Consider the following 22047-nt stretch of genomic DNA (forward strand, 5'->3'; position numbering starts at 1 on the left):
ATTTACCATAAAATTCTGTCAACTTTGTGTTATGTTTGAAAATCCTAAAGAGGGAATATGCTAATTGGCCATCACTGCATTACAAAGATGGCTGCACCCTCAGCTGAGGCCAAGTTCCCATAAGGAGCCTTAAGGAGCAATCAGCAGGGACCTGAGGTTACTCCCTCCCCCCCCCCCCCCCAATAACACTTGACAGGGGATCTCAGGCCGTGCCCTCCACCCAGAGAGGCTTGATGGAGGACCTCAAGGTGCGCTTCCCATCCTGGTACTAGGCTAGGGGACTTCAGGCTGCTCCCCCCGCCCCAGCACCAGGAAGCCAAGTTACGTTAAGAGTAATTACTAATACTGGTGTTTATTAACACCAAGACAGGATGAGAATACCATTTGTTGCACCTTTTAAAAAATGACTTTTAATCATTGAAGGAAGAATCATCTCCAATGTCATTCTACTTGTGAGCAAGCCAACTGCACCTCAGCCAAATTTTGTCCAAACTTTGTCCATTCAATCATCATTTAAAAAACCAAACACTCTTTAAAAAATTTTTTTTAATGATTTTTTTACAGAGGAAGAGAGAGGGATAGAAAGAAATATAGATGAGAGAGAATCATCCATTAGCTGCCTCTTGCACACCCCTCACTGGGGATGTGCCTGCAACCAAGGTACATGCCCTTGACCGGAATCAAACCTGGGACCTTTCAGTCCTCAGGCCAACACTCTATACACTGAGCCAAATCGGTTTCGCCAAAACCAACACTTCTTGAACGTGTTCCTATGTATCCAACATTATAATTGTCACTTTGCTATACATGGGATAAAATAACATTCTTTTGCCTTTTAAGAGCTTTGGAGGAAATTTGGCATAAGTTTTTGTCAACCAAATCTGGGTTTTTAACTCACTATGGGACCTTATGCAAATTAACCTCTGCAACTATCATTTTCCTCATTTGTATAATGTAGTTATATGGTTATTCTGAATGTTGAGACAATTCGTTTCACATGCATCACAATGAATGGTAGACAGAAAGCACTTAATTAATATAACTTAACATTAAAAAAAATTATACAAGACACAAAACAACTGGTGGAAGAATACGGGGTATCTTAATTTGTATAAATAAAGCAGTATGGTCTCCTCACTAGGTAGTTCAATAACCATGATACAATTTCTTTTGCTTTGTCCCGAAAATGTTTTAGAGTCAAAGAAAATAATCTTATTGCATTGATATTGTGAGTATAGAACCTTAGATCAAGGAGTGAAATGCAGAAATATATCTGTGTGTTTTTTTTAAAAATATCTTATTGATTTTTACAGAGAGGAAGAGAGAGATATATAGAGTTAGAAACATCAATTAGCTGGTTCCTGCACACCTCCTACTGGGGATGTGCCCGCAACCAAGGTACATGCTGTTGACTGGAATCAAACCTGGGACCTTTCAGTCCGAAGGCCAAACTAGTTAGGGCAGAATTACACCTATCAGCTTAATATCTGGACTTGCTGAAAGGAGCTCCCCTGTTTCCCCCAGTCTTGAATTAAACACCCAGGAATGTCACCCATTATGTTTTATGCTGGGCACTAGCACCTGTTAAGAAGGCGGGCACACAGTGACCGTCTCTAACACATTAAGGTAGACAGGAGGGTTAAGGTAAGGCAGGAGGCTAACCACAACTTCCCTTCACTCCCAAAGAAGAGCAGACTCACACCTGGCAGGTGGCAGAATGAGCAACTGTACGACCCTGCAGGGAGCTGGGAAGCCTCTACTTTTTGGGGAAGCTTGCTATATTATCTCCAGGCATATGTGTGATCTGTAAATTTCCATATTCTTTGCTATCTTGTGTACCGTTTGCCATCTTTTTATCAACCATCCTGTTAACCATCCTGCAGCCCACATTTCCACACAATGTTGTAAGTGCCTAAAACTAAGTAGTAGCAGCTTGTCCTTGTCCTTTCGATTGGGGCACAGCCCTCCTGTTTGCTACATGGCCCACAATTCCCTACTGTCTTCCACAGGAGGTGCATTTCCTGCCTGGCCCACGTGGCATCTGGATCTTGGTCTAGTTTGATTTGGGCAGTGGGAGACAGAAGGAGTTTCCTAATAGTCAGTTCAGATCTAGACTAGAAGCATACCCATACACACCCAAAATAGGATGGCAGCACTATTTTTTGTACTCTTTCAAAAAATGGCAGGAATCTCGTTTGTCAGATGCCTTTATGAGTAGATGGAATCCTTGCTAGCATTTTATCAAAAGGAGGCAATAACTTAAAGGAGAAGGAGAAACTCAACAAACCTCTTTTGGAAAAAATCTGACAGGATTCAAGTCTTAGGACCTCCTTTTCTGACACTTCTGGAAACAAAGATTAGGTTTTATAATGATATCTCCTTTGAAACCCACACAGCACTGATTTCTTTATTTTCTCTGGTATTTTTAATCTATTCCCCCTTTTCCAGATTTAAATGAACTGGGCAGGGCCATTTACCTAGTGTCTAATTAGAAGTTTGGGGCTATATCCAGCATATGGTAGCTATTCAACCACTTTGTAATCAGATCATGACTCTAAAATGCTCTGAAAGCTTCAAATATTAAATAGTACTATTAAATGTGCATAAAATGAGAATGAATTTTTCAATTAGTGGATATAAAAGTATTCACATTTAATATATGAAGATAGTTTTATCATCTTGCTCATGAGGTAATCACTTTTGCTTTCCCAAATGGTTGTAATACATAGGATAATATTCAGAAAGATTATATTTTTAGCCCACATATAAGTATTTTCCCTTATTCTAAAATGTTAATAATCTTCTTTTCTGTTGCACAAAAGAGTTTTATGTTTATTCCCTTTACTGCTTTTAAATTTATGGACTCTGCTACTAATTACTTGACTTGCAGAATAGCTAATACTTCTCTCCCTTCAACCCTGTTGATTGTAATAAGCTTGAAATCTTTCTGCAACCTTCAAGGGCAGAATTTACATCATTCTTAACATGGGACCAAGCTAAAATTGAAGAAATTTTATGTAAACCATCCAAGCTAAAATTCCTTATTTTAACCTTAATAAGAAACAGCAATGATTTTTACTGCTATTTTCTCCACCCACTCCTTTTTTACTAGTTATTTTTTCTTTTTGAGGCTGAATCAGAGAAATGTATGGAACATGCGCAGTGCAAGCAACTGGATTTCTCAGACAAGAAGCACAAAAAAATACTTTCTCCTTTTACTTAGGTTGCATTTATTTAACATGCTAAAGAATTATTATCTGATTTCAAGGATCATATTTAGATCAATTTTAACATATAAGAAAAAATACTCATTTCACAAGCAAGATAAAACCAAAAGTTTTTTTTTCTATCTAATCAGTTAGTTCCCAAGCTACTCCTGGAACCATCTACTCTTCTATAGAGAGCAAAACTGGTACGAACCAGAATAACTTCACTCTACTGTAGTGCCTAAACAAAACTGGAGAACACACCAACTAGACCGAATGGTGAAATGAGTACAACATTCTTAATAATTAAGAGCTAACAGGCCACATATTAGAAAAAAATTCACTTAAAGTTTGCTTGGAATCTTTTACATTAGTCTATGATAGAAACACAAATAAAGAGAACATCAAGCTAAGAGAATAAAACAATAGAAAAAATAATTAGTACAAATACAAAATACAGATACATATGTAAGATTTTCTTTTTAACTATAATGATACATCTTTGGTTCAAAAGTATGCTTTCATATTACAGATCACATTTCTCATCCTTAAGCAAAGTATGGTAGAGAGGACACAGGATTTCTTCATCGTTTATATCTTTCTTTTTGTCTTTCATTCTAGTATTACCAACCAAAATTCTATACTACCCTTTAAGAGCTATGTAAAACACCTCCTCACCAATGGCCTTCTCCCCAATGATTAAAATTAAGCTGTTCTCAACATTTTATATTTTCATCGCCACTTAGCTAAAATCTCTAAAATGCTAGACCTCTGGGGAGGACATGCTAAAAATCCCTTACATAAAATGAAGCTCTCACCTCCTCATATGGCAAGACTTTAGAGAGAAGTCACAGCCATCTGGAGTTAATACGGATCTTTTCTGGAAAACACTGGAGAGCTTGCTATGCAAATAAAAAGGAGGACTGGGCACAGTTGTTGGGGTGTTTGTCTAAAAGTCTCTTAAGTTACATCTCAAAATTAAAAAATTTCTCACTCTTTTTCTCAACTGCTGTTTGTGGTTTCTTCTTCTTCCCCAGGGTCACACACCATCTGGTAAACATAGCAGCTAAAGACCCGGCTGGGTTTCTGTTCTATGTGGAGGACCAGGTCTCTGTCAAAGTAGACTTCGTGGCTGTATGTCTGCAATGAGAACACGGTCAAATGCAATCTCCTCTTCACTGTTTAGAATAGAACCACACCCACAACTTGTCCCTAAAATGTCACAGCACCTATACCAAATACACCCTTGAAGGCAAAATAGCTGCCAGAAAAGGTTTATTTTTTTTTTAATTATTTGTGGATATGCAGATTACTTACGAGAAAAGCATGACACAAAATGCCATGAGTGAAAAGAGCCCTGAACTTAGGAGTCTGAACACCCAGATTTTATTGCCAACACTGCAACTATTGCACCATGCTTTGGTGGGCAAATTGCTAAACCTCTCAGATTCTCCACTGATAAAATAAGAATTGGATAAAACATTTCTTATAACTTTTATATTCTATAATACTCAGAAGAGTAGACAAATGCTTCTAAGAGTGCCCAGAAACACTACATTCTTAGACATGGTCTCTATTCAATAACTGGGGGATTCAATACAGAAAATTTTTATTTTTTAAAATATTAACAAACTTTTCAAATGAGAGAAAACCAAGGACTATGATAAGGAAATAGACAACATGTCTTGGGAAAAACAAAGTTTTTTTTTTTTTTTTTTAGGAAAAACAAAGTTTTATCTTTAAAGCCACTGGTAAGGTGACATCCTCTGCTCCCTAGGGGAGGAAGTCTTAAGAAGTACTCATTTTGTCCTACATGCAGTCCAGTAACCTCTTTCATGTGGTCATTGGTCTAGGTGAACTTGGACTGACACAGAATAGAAACATCTGTTTCAATAAATGCCACCTATAAAGGGAACCCTTACAACTTTGTACTCCATGAACTCTACTCACCACATCCCATGACTCCACCAGCGGAATGCTTTTAAGTAAAGTTCCATATTCATTACAGTGGAAATCCAGGTGAGCTTTTCCTTCGGCATCTATTTGAGTAACAGCTACCACAGAAAGCAAATCCAATTCATCTTCATAGTCCACAATTTTGAAAGTCTTGGGCAATAGACAGATAAGGCAAAGGAAAAGAAGGATAAATCTAGTTATCCAGTTAGGATTATCTCTACATTTGTAGTTTAACTATTCTACTACTTATGAAAATATGTAGAAAAAAATGAGTAGGTGGGAACATAGGGAGGAACATGTCTCTCTATTTATATGCCTAGTAAAACACCAGTTTCAAGATTTTCAAGACTTAAACAGTATCCCACAGATTTTGACAAACAGAACCAAGTCTATGTACATCTCAGCCAAACTATAACTGAAATTCTCTATTATGAGCAAACCAGAGATTTTCCAAATTCAAAAGAGGTATTCAATTACTGTCTCCGACACATGTTCACTGGTTCCCAGAAACAACTAGTAATAAATATATAGAGCCCAGGTCTGAAACCTGAAGACCGCCCCCTGTGCTTGGAAGATTCTTACAACAGAAAAAACAAGTCATTTCAAGAAGAACTGATAGCCCATCATATACTATTCAGGATTCTATTTGTCAAACTTTTTTTTTTTTTTTTTTAATCTTTCTTGGTTCCTTAAAGCAAGCAAGCAAACAAACAAACAAAATTGCTGTTTAAACTTGAGGAAGGATATTTAGAAATGAAATCAAACCCACAAAACAGGAGTAAGGTAAGAGATACGGGTTAGATTAAAGACTGGGAGGAAAACCTGGGACTCCCACAGCCTCGCAGGGAAGCAGACCCATGCCCCGCCATCAGGGATGGCCCAGAGAGAGATGTCCTGGCAGGCACACAGATTTCTCTTAATCACCGCATGCAGATCCTCCACTTACATTTGATCAAATGTCTTGTTAACCCATTTATATTTTCTGCCTTTACCACCTATGACATACACATTTACATAGATTTATTACCCGTGGTTCCTTTTCACTTACTTTTTTGCATTGATCTAAACTTGGTCAAACTTCAAAGTTTGGGTGTGTTTTTAGAGATGTTAGTCACAACCCCTTTCCATTTTCCCTTTCCAGGTTAAAAGTATTTGTTTTCTCATCTCATGGTGTAAAGTAGCCCTCTTTGCTACTACCTCCTTCCCCTTAAATTATTCTTGCTGCCTTGGGGTAGTTTTGGTATGTCTTTCTCGACTACAGTGTTTTATACAAGATGAGTAGCTTTCTGCTTTGTTCTCAACAGATTTCCTTGGTTCAAAAAAATAAATATATATATTTTTTCTTTTTTGACAGTAGCCACATACTGGGCCAACTGCAACCTATTTTAAAATTTTTTCAAAAACTATCCTTAGAAGGTTATTCTAATATTTCTACCTAGAAATAGTATACAAACAATATAGTTCTGTGCTCTAAATGGATTTAGTATTTATGCATTGGTTTTATATCTGCAGCATGGTAACTGTCGGTTGATTTCAAAAGTCCTTCCAATGCCTCTTTAAAAGAAAAGGATAGTCCATTGGTGTGCCTCATTGGTTGGGTGTCAACCCATGAATCAAGAGGTCACTGGTTTGATTCCCGGTCAGGGCACATGCCCAGGTTGGAGGTTTAGTCCCAGGTGGGGGCATGCAGGAGGCAGCTGAATGATGATGTTTCTCTTTCATTGAGAAAATCTATCCCTCTCCCTTACTCTCTCTGAAATCAAGAAAAACAATAATTAAAAAAAAAGGATAAAAATGTGTTAGCTCAGTGACTAGTAATGTCAAGTTGAGGCCAGAGGATGAACTGATTTATGACCTCTCTTCCCTGGCCCATGAATATAAACATACCCATGTTTAGTAGGTAAAAATAAATAAATAGATAAAGTTAAAGCCATAAAGTCAGAAGGAGAAAACTCAAGACTGTTCTAAGAGATATCCCTTTAAAGTGTCCACCTTAACAAAACAATACAATAAGCTAATGGTATTTTCAAGTTATTTTAATCATATGAACCTTTCTGCAAATAAAATCTTATGAATAATTCCAATCTGAAAAGAGAGGGTAATGGGAAAGAACTGGTTGAAATAGCACAGTCTTACTAACTAAACCTGCATGGAGCTCACCTCCAATCTCTACACCAGGGTCCCTGTTGGACAAAATAATTTAAAGCCCACAGGGCAAGTACATACTAATTCTGTTTGTTGTCTCTGGCAAGAGTATTACCTCTTGTTCTGGGTCATCATCCAAAAGATTAAATTTTTTTTTAATCACACGTCCAGATGCAGTAACAGTGGGTAAGTTTTCATTCTATCATATGGAGAGAGAGAAAAGATGTGACAAGTCCTAGTATATGCAATTAATAACAAAATTAATTAGCAAATTTGGTAAAACTAACCAACCCTTCTCCAACATCCATAATTCTTTCCTCAACTAATAAAATTCTGAATCAGCTTTTTGATCCTCCAATTAGTAAAAATACTTGTTATTATAAAATTTTTAATGGATAAAACACCAAAATAGGCAAAAATAAATACGAAGGTTACAGATTCACTACTTCACTCTCCCTTCTGACTCTGCGTTAGTATATAGTACAGAAAATAAGAGTGGATCTGCTTTTGGAAATTTCCCTCTACAAGATTTCCTTCATACTCTTAATTTGTATGCTAAAGGAAATGGAACCAGCTGGAGTCAAAGCAATGAATTAAACCCAAAGGTTAATAACTCATCAATAAAAAGTTAAAGAGAAATCCATAAAGGAAATAGAAATAAGCAAAAAATACTCAATGTAGCCCTGATTTGGTTCAGTTCAGTGGATAGAGGGTTGGACTATAGACTGAAGGGTCCTGGGTTTGATTCTGGTCAAGGGCACATGCTCAGGTTGCAGGCTCCATCCCTAGTAGGGAGTATGCAGAAGGCAGCGGATCAATGATTCTCTCTTATCAGTGATGTTTCTCTCTTCCCCCAAATCAATAAAAATATATTTTAAAAAAATCCTATATAATAAAGAGGTAATATGCAAATTGACCATCACTCCAACACACAAGATGGCCACTCCCATGTGGACACAAGATGTCCAGCAGGGGAGGGCAGTTAGGGATGACTGGGTGGCACAGGAGGGCAGTTGGTGGCGACCAGGCCTGCAGGGGAGGACAGTTTGGGGGGACCAGGCCTGCAAGGGAGGGCAGTTGGGGGTGATCAGGCCTGCAGGGTAGGGTAGTTAGGGATGACTGGGTTGCACAGGAGGGCAGTTGGGGGCGACCAGGCCTGTAGAGGAGGGCAGTTGGGGGGAGGGGGAGCCAGGTATGTAGGGGAGGGCAGTTGGGGACAACCAGGCCAGCAGGGGAGGGTAGTTAGGGGCAATCGGGCCGGCAGGGGAGCAGTTAGGCATCGATCAGGTTGGCAGGGGAGTGGTTAGGGGGTGATCAGGCTGGCAGGCAGAAGCAGTTAGGGGCAATCAGGCAGGAAGGCAGGTGAGTGGTTGGAAGCCAGCAGTCCCCCAGACTGGAGAGGAGGCAGGCTAGGCTGAGGGACACCCCCCTGGCCCCAATGCACAAATTTCGTGCACTGGACCTCTTGTATTCAATATAATCCAGATCTCCTATGTACATGGGGTTAAGACCAGCTATCCACATAGACAAAGTGAACAGACTTTTATAAACTTGTGCTGTTCATGTCAGCCACACTAAAGGGCAAACACATCTGCATTATTCTATTCCTACATTGAAAGACAGTGATAAACACAGGATTTTAAAGTACTCCTGACTTACTTTGTTCTCCCGGTTGGCCAAAATGACAAAATCTTCAGAGATCTGATGCTGGCCACTATTATTTTCTATTTCATTTAGCTTTAAAACTCTGAAAAGAGAAAAAAGGATTCTAAGAACCTAAGACTTCAACTCATCATCAAAATGCCAAAGATGAACTAGTGAAACTCAACAAATGAAAATTATAGTAAAACAACACTGAGTTAGTTCTTCTCTCCTGATTAGTCTGAAATACTAACATCCATTTATTTAGGTGTCCATAAACTCTTTCAAATTCAGGGATCTTGTTAAACCGAAAATGTAGGAATGGTGACAAGGGCTACTGAGGTAGGTAATGAGCATGCTCAGGCTTAAGCAATCTTCCAAACTGGCTTAATGAAAGTTACTTAAAAACACACACATACACAAAACCTCATCTCTGCCATCCTGCAACAGGTCTTTAACTTTTTTTACTTTAACAATGGCATTTTAATACAGGCATACCTCGTTTTATTGCTCTTCACAGATTTTTTTTTTACAAACTGAAGGCAAGACCCTCCACCAGCAAAAAGATTAAGGCTCATTTTATTGCAATTCTTGCTTTATTGCTGGGGTCTGGAACTGAAATGCAATATCTCTGAGGTATGCCTGTAGATATTTACATTTTCATTTCTGAAGATAAAATGAGATATCAATGAATAATACTTGAAGTTAATTATAAGACAGACTGGATTAGCAACTATGTTTGAACTAAGAGTTTTCATGAAAGAGTAATATTTAAGAACTGCAAATGACTCAATACTTTTCTTTTTTCTTAGTATTATATGTAAAGATTAAAGATTTGGGTTTTCTGAGTGGTTTCCTTGGATCAAGAGAAAATAATTTGCTCACCACCTACACAAAAATCTGTTCACAGCACTAACAAACTTCAAAAGCACAATGTTTTCAAAGCTTAAAGTTTCAAGCGCAGGCAAAGAGAGCAGCAGGGAGAAGCAGTGACTGTGGCCAGGAAGAGCCAGAAGCCTTAGAGTTTGTCAGAGACAAAGAAATCAGATTAATTTTAAATTACTCAGCTAGCTATCTTAATTAGTGCGGACATTGTATAGTGCCTATCTATTAAACCTGGCAAAGGGCGCACACTCTCTGTGGACTTCATTTTCTTAAACTAATATTAAGAGATGGGTGGTAACATACATTAAAAGTAAGGTTTAGGAAAGCTGAGTCACAGTTTTTATAACTTTTATAAAAGTTCACAACCTTATTTCATTAAGACCAGTCATCCTCCTTATCCTCAGTCCAGAGAAGCCGACTAATTAATTGGAGCAGACACTCCCTCTTATTCATAAGCACTCACTGAGCACCTCAGTCTGGGCTAAGCACTGTGCTCAGTGCTGGGATTAGAGGCTTCAGAAAAACAGATTCTTTCCCTGTTTTTATGGAGCTCATGATTCCAAGTCTAGATATTAAAACAGATATTCACACAAATAATTAGTTTAAATTGCTCCAAGTGCTACAGAGGAAGATTACATAGCCGGTGCAATGAAAAGAAGATGAGGAGCTAATCCAACAAAGGTTTCAGGAAAGGACTCAGTGTAAAAGGGACATTTAAGCTCAGGCATTAAATATGAACAGATATTAGGTAGAAGAATAGCAAAGGGAAGCCAACTCCAAAGAGAGGGAACAGGTCTTCGCCTTTCTGAAAAGAGTATGTCTGAAGTGAGCTGAGTCAGAGTAAGGTCTTTCAGACAATGCCATAAGCAACAAGAAGCCATAAAAAGGTTAAAGCAGAATTCATATGGTCAGGTTTTTGTGTTTGTTAATGTTTCTAAAAATCACTCTTAGCTGCTGAGAAGAAAACAGACTTAAAAAGTACAAAAATGGATTTTTGGAGTTCTATAAGTACACTATTAGATTATTATGGTCCAGGCCAGTGGTGACAATGGTCTGGCCAAGATGATGACAGTGGCCAAGGGCAGAAAGAGGCAGATTTAAGAAATGTTTAGTAGCAAAATGAACTGTATTGACGGAGAGGGGGAGAGGTGGAGAGGGGGAGAGGGAGAGAGAGAGAGGGAGAGGGAGAGGGAGAAGGAGAGGGAGAAGGAGAGAATATAGATGTGAATGTTTTAAGTATGTTTATGTACCCTGATGAAAGACAAAGTCAGAAAGTGCCAAGAATGATTCCAAATTTCTAACATGATCTTAGGTGAGAGATATTTAGACTAGAATAACATTTTTGGGATTTTATATACAAGATCTTTGAAGCCAAGGGAATACAGAATTCTCGAGAGAGAAAAGAAGAGTGAGATGTCCTGAGGACATCTAACACAGTTTGTATACTAAGGGCAGATCACAGAGAGGGGGACACATTGAGGAGAACTGTGGTGTCAGAGGAGCCAAACGAAGAGGGTTTCAAGGAAGGAGAGGGCAACTCTTGGAAGATATGGGTTAACAAGGTTTACTTCACACAATCTGTTCTCCTACGGCAAGGCTGTCATTTAGATCAAAGACAAATCATCTTTGTTTTCAATAATCCTGTAGAACTAAGACCTGATGAAGATGAGCCAATCTGCCATCCTCTTTACTTATATATCATCCACTGAAGAACTTAATGATAATATTTACAAACAGTAATGATGAGGCTGAGGGAATAGTCAGGTTTTCCAAATGTCAGTCTCTGAGGAAGCACCCTATAGGCAGCTAATTATTTCCATAATTTGCTCAGTAGTTAGCTGGCACAAAAATAAAGATCCCAGTCAATGCTACCAAAAGCTACTTTTAATTTTAAAGTAACTAATGAAAATACTCACTTGACTTGATTTGGGCCAACATGTATTATTCTTCCAGAAGCATCAGGATGAAAATAGATCCAGTCAGATTCTAGAGAACAACATTCCATTTCTTGGATCCCATTTTTAGCCTAAAGTTGGGGGGAAATATTGAGACTAAAGATTAAAAGAAAGGAAAATATTTTTTATTTTTCAAATCTAACAGCAGTGACAGATCAGTAAGTCAAAGGTACAGAGAAGAGAAAATATTAACCAATTGAACTGGGATGTGTAGAAGGGCTGAATTAGGACACTCAAACTTAAGAAATCAAAACATTTAAATTCAGAAATCTCATAGATTTATCTTGTACCATACATTATACCTCACAAAAAATCTCTTAGTTACCTTATCTCAGGCACACCCACTTTATGTCAGCATCTGATGTTTCACATTCATTATTTCATTTGATCTTACAACATTCAAAGCATATTTTGTTATCTCCACTTTATGGGTGAGGAAACAAAGAATATAAATCATTTGCTCAGTGTTTAGCATCTACTAAACAGCAGATCTGACTCCAAAGTCCATGGACTTTCTATTCTATAACATTGCCATAATTATGCTCATGCAATCTCCTCCCTTCCCTATCCCTAATAAACAGTCACTCAGAAGAGTGGATACATGAAAATAAACACGTAACCAAACCTAAAATCTCAGACACAGGTCATATGACCTCCTTGGATAAGCCAGATATTAAACTCGAATGCTGAGGAAATGGTCTAATACTGCTTAGCCTTTAAGGCCAGTGGAGACATTTATTTTACAGTAATCTACTTAGACATTAAAATAAAGATCATACCTCCATGATATGTTATCACATATGCACATAAATGTGTTTTGCTTTACACACAGGAGCACTAGGAACCATTATCAGCATGAATACTAGTACATTAACTTCACTAGCTTTATCTAAGTCATTCAAATTCTTTAATTTTTCCCATTTAAAATAATACCATCTTTCTTATTTGATACTCATGAAAGTTTGTGAAATATTACTGAATTTATTCCAGTAGCATATATGGACAGCATGCTATGTTTTAGGTGTCACTCTAGGCGTTTGTACTTGACGTGAATTGAACATAATCCTTGCCATTGAGAAGCCCACAATCAAGAGGGAGGCAGAGAATAATAAGGCAGCGTAAAAACCAAAGTGATCAAGCATTCAACCCCGGTGAGGAGAATTTCAGGAAGAAAAAAAGCTTAAACTGAACTTCCAGGTTGAGCAGAACATGACTAGAAAGAAGAGAGCAAATTCAAAAGCACAGAAGTATTCACCCACCTACCGTGTATGTGCATGAACACGAGAAGCTACCAAAATTAAATTAAGGAAGAGTGCCCAGCCATGAGACAGGAGCAGGAGGCTGGGACTATGTCACAAGTGCTTTACATGCCATGCTTTTCTAAAACTTTGAATTTAACACATTTTATGTATCAAGTTGGAGAATGAGTTTTAATTTCCAGAATTTAATAAATATCCTCATATAATGATGGTATTATTACATTTTATTTTATTTTATTTTTAAAATATATTTTATTGACTTTTTACAGAGAGGAAGGGAGAAGGATAAAGAGCTAGAAACATTGACGAGGGAGAAACATCGACCAACTGCCTCCTGGACACCCCCCACAGGGGATGTGCCCGCAACTAAGGTACATGCCCTTGACTGGAATCGAACCTGGGACCCCTCAGTTTGCAGGGTGATGCTCTATCCACTGAGCCAAACTGTTTCAGCTAGTATTATTACATTTTATAAGAATATCAATGCAGCCCTAGCTGGTTTGGCTCAATAGATACAGCATCAGCCCGCGGACTGAGGAGTCCCAGGTTCGATTCCGGCCAAGGGCACATGCCCGGGTTGTGAGCTTGATCCCCAGTAGGGGGCGTGCAGGAGGCAGCCAATCAATGTTTATCTCTCATAATTGATGTTTCTATCTCTCTCTCTCTCCCTTCCTCTCTAAAATCAATAAAATATATATTTTAAAAAAAAGAATATCAATGCAATTAAGCAGCTTGGTTGCAACCACTGAAATTAATGTGTCCATGATGGCATTAGCTCCAGATGCTCCTTTAATATAAAATATGTAGCTGAAACTGGTTTGGCTTAGTGGATAGAGCGTTGGCCTGAGGACTGAAAGGTCCCAGGTTCAATTCCGGTCAAGGGCAGGTACCTTGGTTGCGGGCACATCCCCAGTGGGGGGGTATGCAAGAGGCAGCTGATCGATGATTCTCTCTCATCGATGTTTCTAACTCTCTATCCTTCTCTCTTGCTCTCTGTGAAAAATCAATAAAATATATATTTAAAAAATATAAAATATGTACATACTATACATATCTTTCTTTAGGAGATTATTTTCTTTATTATAGTATCTACACTACACAAAAAAAAATCAGATCTCTGTATTAAACACATGCAGTATAATCAACTTCGCAGTGTTTATTTGTTCAAATGCTAGAATTTATTTCAAATGCTAGATTTTAAAGCACAGTTAATTAGAAGGCTCTGACACATGTACTAAATTCTTTAGTTTGGATGCATATGAGCTTTGGGATTATCTACTCTTCCAACTGACAGGTGGAAGGTAATGGGTATATGCATCAGGTCACTGCAATAAAGCTGTCTAGCAAATGGACTGAAGCTTCCCCTGGATTTGGCAATTATTTATGAATATATTAAAATACAGATTTGACTAAATGTTATAATCTTAATCAATTATTACAGAAGGAGAGCCCATGCCAGACATGCTTGATATGATTATTGAAAGCCATTTCTCTCTCTCTCTCTCTCTCTCTCTCTCTCTCTCTCTCTCTCTCTCTCTCTCTCTCTCACACACACACACACACACACACGAAAGAATATATATTATCAGTTCTTATGTAAGAAGAGTATGTACTAAATATCCACAATGTAAACTGTGTAAGGTTATACTGGGAGAAAAAGTAAAATAAAAAAGAGATACACGAGATCCTGTCAGCTGAAGGATGTCCTCTGATTGAGAGGTGAACAATCAAACCAGACTTGTCATGACAGGAAACTGCCCCTCAAGAATGCATCGTAAAAGAGGATGTCACTGGGCGGGGCGAAACAGGAGCTGTTATATGAGGTATGCAAATGAAAAAACAGAGGGAACCATAATCCTGCAAAAAGAAAACCAGAAGACACTGTGTTCTCTGGTGGCCACGCCATCAAGGGAAATAGATAAATGAACCCAAGACTGTGCCGATCTTCAGCACGGAAAACGGTGACCTGAACTCTAGAAGCCTCTGGGCCCAACAACAACTGAGCAAGATCCTGAGAGAGATGGGTGTGGAATAAGCTGAGTCTGCCTCAAAAAAATTCATTTGAGTTCCAGAAATAAACAAAACTAAACCTGCAATACAAAACTAAGATGGAATGTGCACTCATTCTTTTGCACTTCCCTCAATCACTGTACTTAACAGATAGCATCTAATTTATCCACATATTTGAGTGTGTTTTTCGAGAGTGTAAGTAACTTGAGAGAAGGAAATGTGTCCCAGCCATGTCTGGCACATACTTGGCCCTAAATGATATTTATTAATTGATAAATCAATGCCCAAATCACTTTTTAAAATGAAGAAAAATAGATTTACTGGATAGAAATTTCTTTTGTCTTACCATGTACAATTTTTTCCTATTTTGCCATAAATAATTTAAGAACAGCCTTGAAAGGTCAGTGTTTCATGGCTTACATTGTGAACACCAGAATTTTACCTGGTTATGTTCTGGAAAGCAAAGAGCAACAAACCATGAAAAAGCAGAACCAACAACACATTCCACCAGCAATTTCAGAGGCAGCCTGAACATATTCATTGATTCCCCCCATGAAGCATGGAATCCCCTGCTGGGAGACAGGTAAGAAAAAACACCTAAGTGATCTCTGGTGCCCTAAGGATTTTCAAATATTAATGCTTTTAAATTCCCAGTAGGGCACACAAGCTTTTGCTATGTTCTTTGTACTCCTCTGTATTACACATTATTCACAAATTAATAAATAAATAAAAAGTAACTCAGGAGTGTGAACCTATTAGAGAAGCAGAGAAAAAAGAATTTCTGATACAAATTTACTACTGAAAGGTCTGATCACTCATGCTTTACCAAGGAGTTGTCTTTAAGGGCACAAATATGGAAAACTCCTTTCTGTTTCTTCTTATTAGGTGTGATGATGTAGTGCCAAGGGTGGCCTCCAATCTGAAAGGCATTCTCCAGGGAGGACACCTCAAAGAGCAGTGGTGGCGTGTCTGTAGACATGGGCAAAAGGAATTTATTAGCTCTCTGTTGTAGGTAGCTTTGGAACATTCATTAACTGAGTTCAACCTTTCTTTGCATGCATCATCTATGAGTTCCCACTAATGAAGAATTACTGTGTTCAAGAAAATAAAAAACAATCAGGAAACAGGCTTATTGCTAAGAGAAGAGAAAGTTGGTAGAAAACAAATGTTAGGCTATGAGTCAACCTTCTACACATCTGTTTTCGGGGTAAGTGTGATCTGTAGTTGAGTGGAGATAAAAGTGGGCTGAAGGTGCTTATGATGGAAAAATGACAAAGTACAGCCAATAAAAGCAGCTGCCATTTACTGCGACGCATCTGCCATGTACAAGACTGGGTTAGATACTATTTCCAACTCTCATAACAATCCTGCTAGATAATTAGGTCTAATAATTCCTTTAAACGTGAAGAAGACATATTCCATAATCTAGACTAACAGGTTAAACTTACCAAACCTTACAAGAACAGCCCTGCTTAGGATTTCCAGTGTGGAAGTGATATTAGTACAATGAATGTAAGCAGTTAGGATAGCCCTGTCACAATGGAAGCTTTTTTTAAAGAATAGCCAGTACTACTATATTATTATTAGACAAGTTAACTTTGAGGGAGTTTAGATACATCCAGTCAGTCACTGACTTTTGGAGATTGACAGTACATGAGAAATAAAATAATACCTCATTTTATTGCATGTTGCTTTATTGTGCTTCATAGGTGCTGCGTTTTTTATAAACTGAAGGCAAGAACCTCCACCAGCAAAAAGATTCTCACTTTATTGTGATACTTGCTTTTATATGGTGGACTGCAATTGAACTCACAATATCTCTGAGGTATGCCTGTGCTTGCTTTATTGTGATGGTCTAGAACTGAACTCACAGTATCCCTGAGGGATGCCCATATCTGTTTCTAAGGCTTCTTCGATGACAATTAATTTTAGGTAGAGGTAACGGATTTACTCGTACAGAAATACATAAGCGGAAGGCACAGCATCTTCAGAAGATCAGAATTCCTTTTGGGCAGCCTTGTGAAGCACCACATGGTCTGCTTGAGCAAGTGGCTCATCTATGATTCCTTTTTTACCCTTTTACTTGAGAGTTTAATCTTTGGTTTATGAGGCCACCACTGTCAGTAAAGGGCTAATCGTAGGGAGACCACTTACTCATGTTATTTTAGAAATGTGTGCTCTATTAGACCTCTTCATAAACACAATTTACTGCTATCCACAGGTGACAGTTATCACCATACGGTAGAACTATGAGTGTTTAAATTTTCTCTATTTCATTTAATTTCATTTTCTATTTTTTCTGTAGTAAAAATAAACTGCTTTGCCTGGCTGATGTGGCTCAGTGGTTGAGCACTGACCTATGAACCAAAAGGTCAGGGTTTGATTCCCAGTCAGGGCACATGTCTGGGTTGCCGGTTCAATCCTCAGTGTGGACCATGTAGGAGATAGCTGATCAATGATTCTCTCTCACCATTAATGTTCCTATCTTTCTCTCCCTTTCCCTTCCTCTCTGAAATCAATAAAAACATATATATATAATATATAATTTTTAAGTTTACTCATGTGGTTTTAATATCTTTCTCCAAATATTAAATCACATCCTTGTATTCCCAAGATAAACTCTGGTCAGTCGTGGTTTATTTCTTTTAACATACACTGCTGAATTTGATAAGCTGGTTAAATATTTTTATTATATTTACAGAATTGAATATAATTTTATTTTTGTGCTTTGTCAATCATTAAATATACTAGAAGGTTCTTTCTATGTCTAAGCTCTATATTCAGATAGAATGGTAATTACATTTTCCTTGGAAAATACCTTTCTTAGAAGTAGGTAAAATTGTATAATTGCAAAACAGTAAGTGAAGAGGGGGCAAAGATAGTAACATTTGCTGCAACTCATCATTTTGCAGATAAGGAAATCCAGACTAGGGAGGTCAAGTGACTTGCCAAAGGTCATTTATCTCTGGCCAAGCAAGGCCCAGCATCTCCAAGCCTTCGGTTCAATGAATGAATGATAGATTTTTCTTGACATGTATTCAATAGCAATATGCTGTATAAGGGTAAATGAGTTGAGTTTGTAATTAAATTATAAGAAAAACATTTGGGTGATTACAATTAATAACTGACACGACTACTTATTTTTAAAGATGAAAAAATACTATATAGTAGCCATACCTGTGAGTTTAATATTACAAGGAATGCCAAAAGGAGCCTCTCCCACAGTTCCAGCAGTCCCACCCCATCTGCATGCACACCCTAAGTCAAGTTTCTGTTGCATGAACTAAAAACAAAACAAAACAAAAATGGTGTCTTTAGCACCTACTTATTGCTGTCTGGAGAGAGAAAAATTTAAATTCACATGTATATGACAGAAAATGTCTGTATTTATTCAGGCCTTTATGTTTATCTTCCCACCCCTCTCTTAAAGGTTATTTTGTCTTTGTGCATTTCCTGAATTTTTGTAGACTAGAAATTTACACAAGTGTCTTACTTTAAAGGCATGTCATTAAAAACACCATATGTCAGTCCAAACTTCAAGTTAATTAAAATAGGCAAATTCCAGTTTGCTCTACCTGTTCAGTGATGGCTTGGAAGCTATAGAGTCTGACCAGTCCTGAGCCGTACATCACAATCAGTATTCCATGAGATAAGGTAGCATCTGTAACGTTCCCGAAAATCTGAGGGGAAAGGCAGATATCACCTGAGAAAAGACCAGAAGGCCAATCCTCTGAGTGCTCACAGCGGTTTATGCGTTTGCTTAATATTCAGGTTACCACTACAATACTGTTGCCTCACATCGTAAGATAACTATATAATTTAGAAACTTGAAATTAAGGTGTTATTAGGGATGAGTGGTAAGCCACTGGAGTCTCATACTGAAACACTAATGGAGATGCAGTAGCTTTCATCTGCTTCATCCATTTGCTTCAGTTTTGTCAATATCTTTTAATGACAAATTGTATTCCTCATGGATATAGCTTTACACGAATCCATCTAATTCTAAATAAATATTTACTCTACCATGCATAGCCTGCCAGGGACCTGTTCTTTATGCTAAAATGTTATTGATAGACTTAATTTTTTAGCTAACTAGAGGGGGAGAGATTGGATCTAAGAAGTAATTCTAATAAGAAACAGCCAGCTCCAGGTCTCTGTCATCACCTTGTTCTTTTAATCTTTGATAGTGTTTAATTTTTTAGTCATGTAAAAATCAAACAAGTTAAAGACTAACCACCTTCTGAGCCATTAACCTAGCTAATTCAAGTAAGACTTTGGTTCATTGCTCCCTTTCTGTTTCTGTGCAGTGGACGTGGTCGTGATTCTCCATTGAAGTTCTAATGAAGAACTTGATCGTATGCCTATTTTAATATTTAACAAAAGCTAGCATAGACAAATATTTACAGCAATAAAAGAATAGAGCTGAAACCAGTTTGGCTCAGTGGATAGAGCGTCAGCCTGCAGACTGAAAGGTCCCAGGTTTGATTCTGGTCAAGGGCATGTACCTTGGTTGCGGGCACATCCCTAGTGGGGGGTGTGCAGGAGGCAGCTGATCGATGTTTCTCTCATTGATGTTTCTAACTATCTCTCTCCCTTCGTCTCTGTAAAAACTCAATAAGATATATTTTAAAAAAAGAATAGAGATTAAGTGAAAATGTGTTTTTTATTTCTACTCAAGACAAGTTACTTAGTAAAGATTTACTGCCCCAATAAATAGCTTAAAGTACGTTCCAACTCTGGGCCCTGGGTAGCCTGACCATGCACGGTAAGTGAAAGATACACTTCAATTCCAAGTAAGCACATTGAAACCATATTCCTCAAATGAGAATCTTAGACATATGAGAACGAATAGAAACAATTTATGACTTTATTACATGGTCATTCCTGCTGTAGACTGTAATTAGAATAGACAATTACTTAATCTACAAGCACAAGGAGGACAATTATGTTCATGAGTTATGTGTTTTGGTTATCTCTTAGAAGGAAAATTATAGTTTGCTTTGATCTTGACTAGCTCATGACTTTTTTTTTTTACTGACCCTGGGTCCCCACTATGTTTGCGTGATACAAACATAGTTTCAATTACTGAGTGCTATAATAAAAAAGCCACTCTACCTTAAAATTTGGTTTGTAATTTGGAGTCAAATTTAGATTAAAATTCCAGTTCCTCCATTTATTGCCTGCTTAACTTCCTACTTGAATACATTATGTTATAATGTCATAAAATGTTCAAAGTGCTTGATACAAAACAATAACTATTATTCTTCAGCCTTTATGCAATTTAGTATATTATGCTTATATAATATAAACTTTAAAAAATACATTCATCTTGTTTGCTAATGAATACTAGTGAACCTTCAAAATCTGTTCTCTATTGGGAGGCTATTGATTCCTTTACTCAAAAGAAATTTGTTCTTCTTTCCTCCCATATAACCACCCACAAACCAATAACAATAAAACATGAAATTTAATGAGTTGGAAATGTACATAAATTATAAGACTTGTTTATGTATCATAAGTTTTAGATGTATTGTATACTCTGCAATTAAAATGAGGCTTTTTTGTTGCAGCTTTTCACCTTCATTTAATGGGAATAGTCCTCTGGAAAAATACCTTACTCATTTCATAATTTTATAAAATAGTGGTTTGTTAGTGACCACTATTCAACATTTTCCACACGAGAGACATAAAAGCATGCAGAAAGATGAAGGAATGATTAGGCTCTCTTCCCATGTTAAATGTTCTCATATATTTTGAAAGAAAATAAACTAGGTCAGCAAGCTTTTTATAGTCAGGGGAACATTTCTAATCATACCTAATAAACAAATTAGAAATGAGTGCTTACCTTTTTGTTGATCTCCAGAATCCCTATGAGTGAAAAAGGTAGAACATGGAACACTGCAAGGTACAGCAAGACAGGCTGTGGAAGGCCTGCCTAAAAGGAAAGACTAAAGTTACAGGCAGCTCTGAAGGGTATTTCAAAAACACTGTTTCCTGAGCTGAAAACATTCACCCGTCCTCGCATGCAGTAGTTATAGATGTTTTCATGAATCAAAAATAACCATCTATCTACACTAGAGCTATTTAAACAGAGATTCATACATGTTCAAAATATGTCCATTAAAACGGTCACCCTTCAATCACACATATGCACTTACACACAAAACTTATAAAAGTAAATATAAAACTAAACATTTCTTAGCAACAAAATATATTTTATATTCTATAAAAAAACATTTTATACTGTAAAAAATATTACATATCATATAATACATCCCTATATTATATTATAAATTATATGTTTATGTTAATATAAAATAATACATTATATTTTAATGTAATATTAATCATTAATATTGTAAGTTGGAATTCAAACAATAAAGAGCCTAACTGAAAGACACAAGGTTATCATGGTTATATAATTTAAAAGCCATATATGAAATAAGAAAAGAGTATCGACAATAAAAGCTTGAGTGATTTGTCTGCTTGAAGAAGATGGCTTCCTTACTTTGAAGAACAAGATCCAGTCAATTTCTTTCTACTATGGAATGTAAAAGAGTCTGTACTAGCCCAGAGTGGTTTAAAGGGAATTTCTGAAATTTGTGATAAACAACTTTAAAAATATATATATATTTTATTGATTTTTTACAGAGAGGAAAGGAAAGGAGGGATAGAGAGTTAGGAACATCGATGAGAGAGAAACATCAAATCAGCTGCCTCTTGCACACCTCCAACTAGGGATGTGCCCACAACCAAGGTACATTCCCTTTCTTTTCTTTCTTTCTTTTTTTAAAACTAATTAATTAATTTATTTTTTATTGTTATAAATTATCTGTGTACATATTTTAACATTGCCCCCCCCATACATACCCTCCCTCCCCAGAGTTTTATGTCCATTGGTTGTACTTATATGCACGTATACAAGTCCTTCGGTTGATCTCTTACCTCCCCCAGATCTCCCTACCCTCCCCACTTTAATTTGACAGTCTG

The 22047-nt window shown here is 37.3% G+C and overlaps 1 protein-coding gene across 7 annotated transcripts in view; it reads right to left on the bottom strand.

Annotated features, from left to right (window-relative positions):
• Window positions 1-3206: 3206 nt before the first annotated feature.
• The window catches only part of DCAF17 (DDB1 and CUL4 associated factor 17), a 34936-nt gene continuing 16095 nt past the window's right edge, over window positions 3207-22047 (bottom strand). For 3 of the 7 annotated variants that reach the window (XM_036421077.2, XM_045575364.1, XM_036421081.2), the window contains 9 exons: window positions 20903-20992; window positions 18633-18737; window positions 18235-18340; window positions 15884-16026; window positions 11750-11859; window positions 8967-9054; window positions 7423-7506; window positions 5157-5312; window positions 3207-4346 (listed from right to left, as the gene is read on the bottom strand). In XM_036421077.2, the coding sequence (XP_036276970.1) occupies window positions 4209-4346; window positions 5157-5312; window positions 7423-7506; window positions 8967-9054; window positions 11750-11859; window positions 15884-16026; window positions 18235-18340; window positions 18633-18737; window positions 20903-20992 (1020 nt within the window). In that variant the 3' untranslated portion in view covers window positions 3207-4208. Of the gene's footprint in view, window positions 4347-5156; window positions 5313-7388; window positions 7507-8966; window positions 9055-11749; window positions 11860-13047; window positions 13077-13371; window positions 13375-14216; window positions 14540-14608; window positions 15059-15883; window positions 16027-18234; window positions 18341-18632; window positions 18761-20902; window positions 20993-22047 lie in introns of those variants that run through there. The other 4 variants (XM_036421078.2, XM_036421080.2, XR_004984867.2 and 1 more) reach the window with 4 other exon arrangements.

This window comes from Pipistrellus kuhlii, unplaced genomic scaffold (assembly GCF_014108245.1).
Source record: "Pipistrellus kuhlii isolate mPipKuh1 unplaced genomic scaffold, mPipKuh1.p scaffold_m20_p_7, whole genome shotgun sequence".
Lineage (NCBI taxonomy): Eukaryota > Metazoa > Chordata > Mammalia > Chiroptera > Vespertilionidae > Pipistrellus > Pipistrellus kuhlii.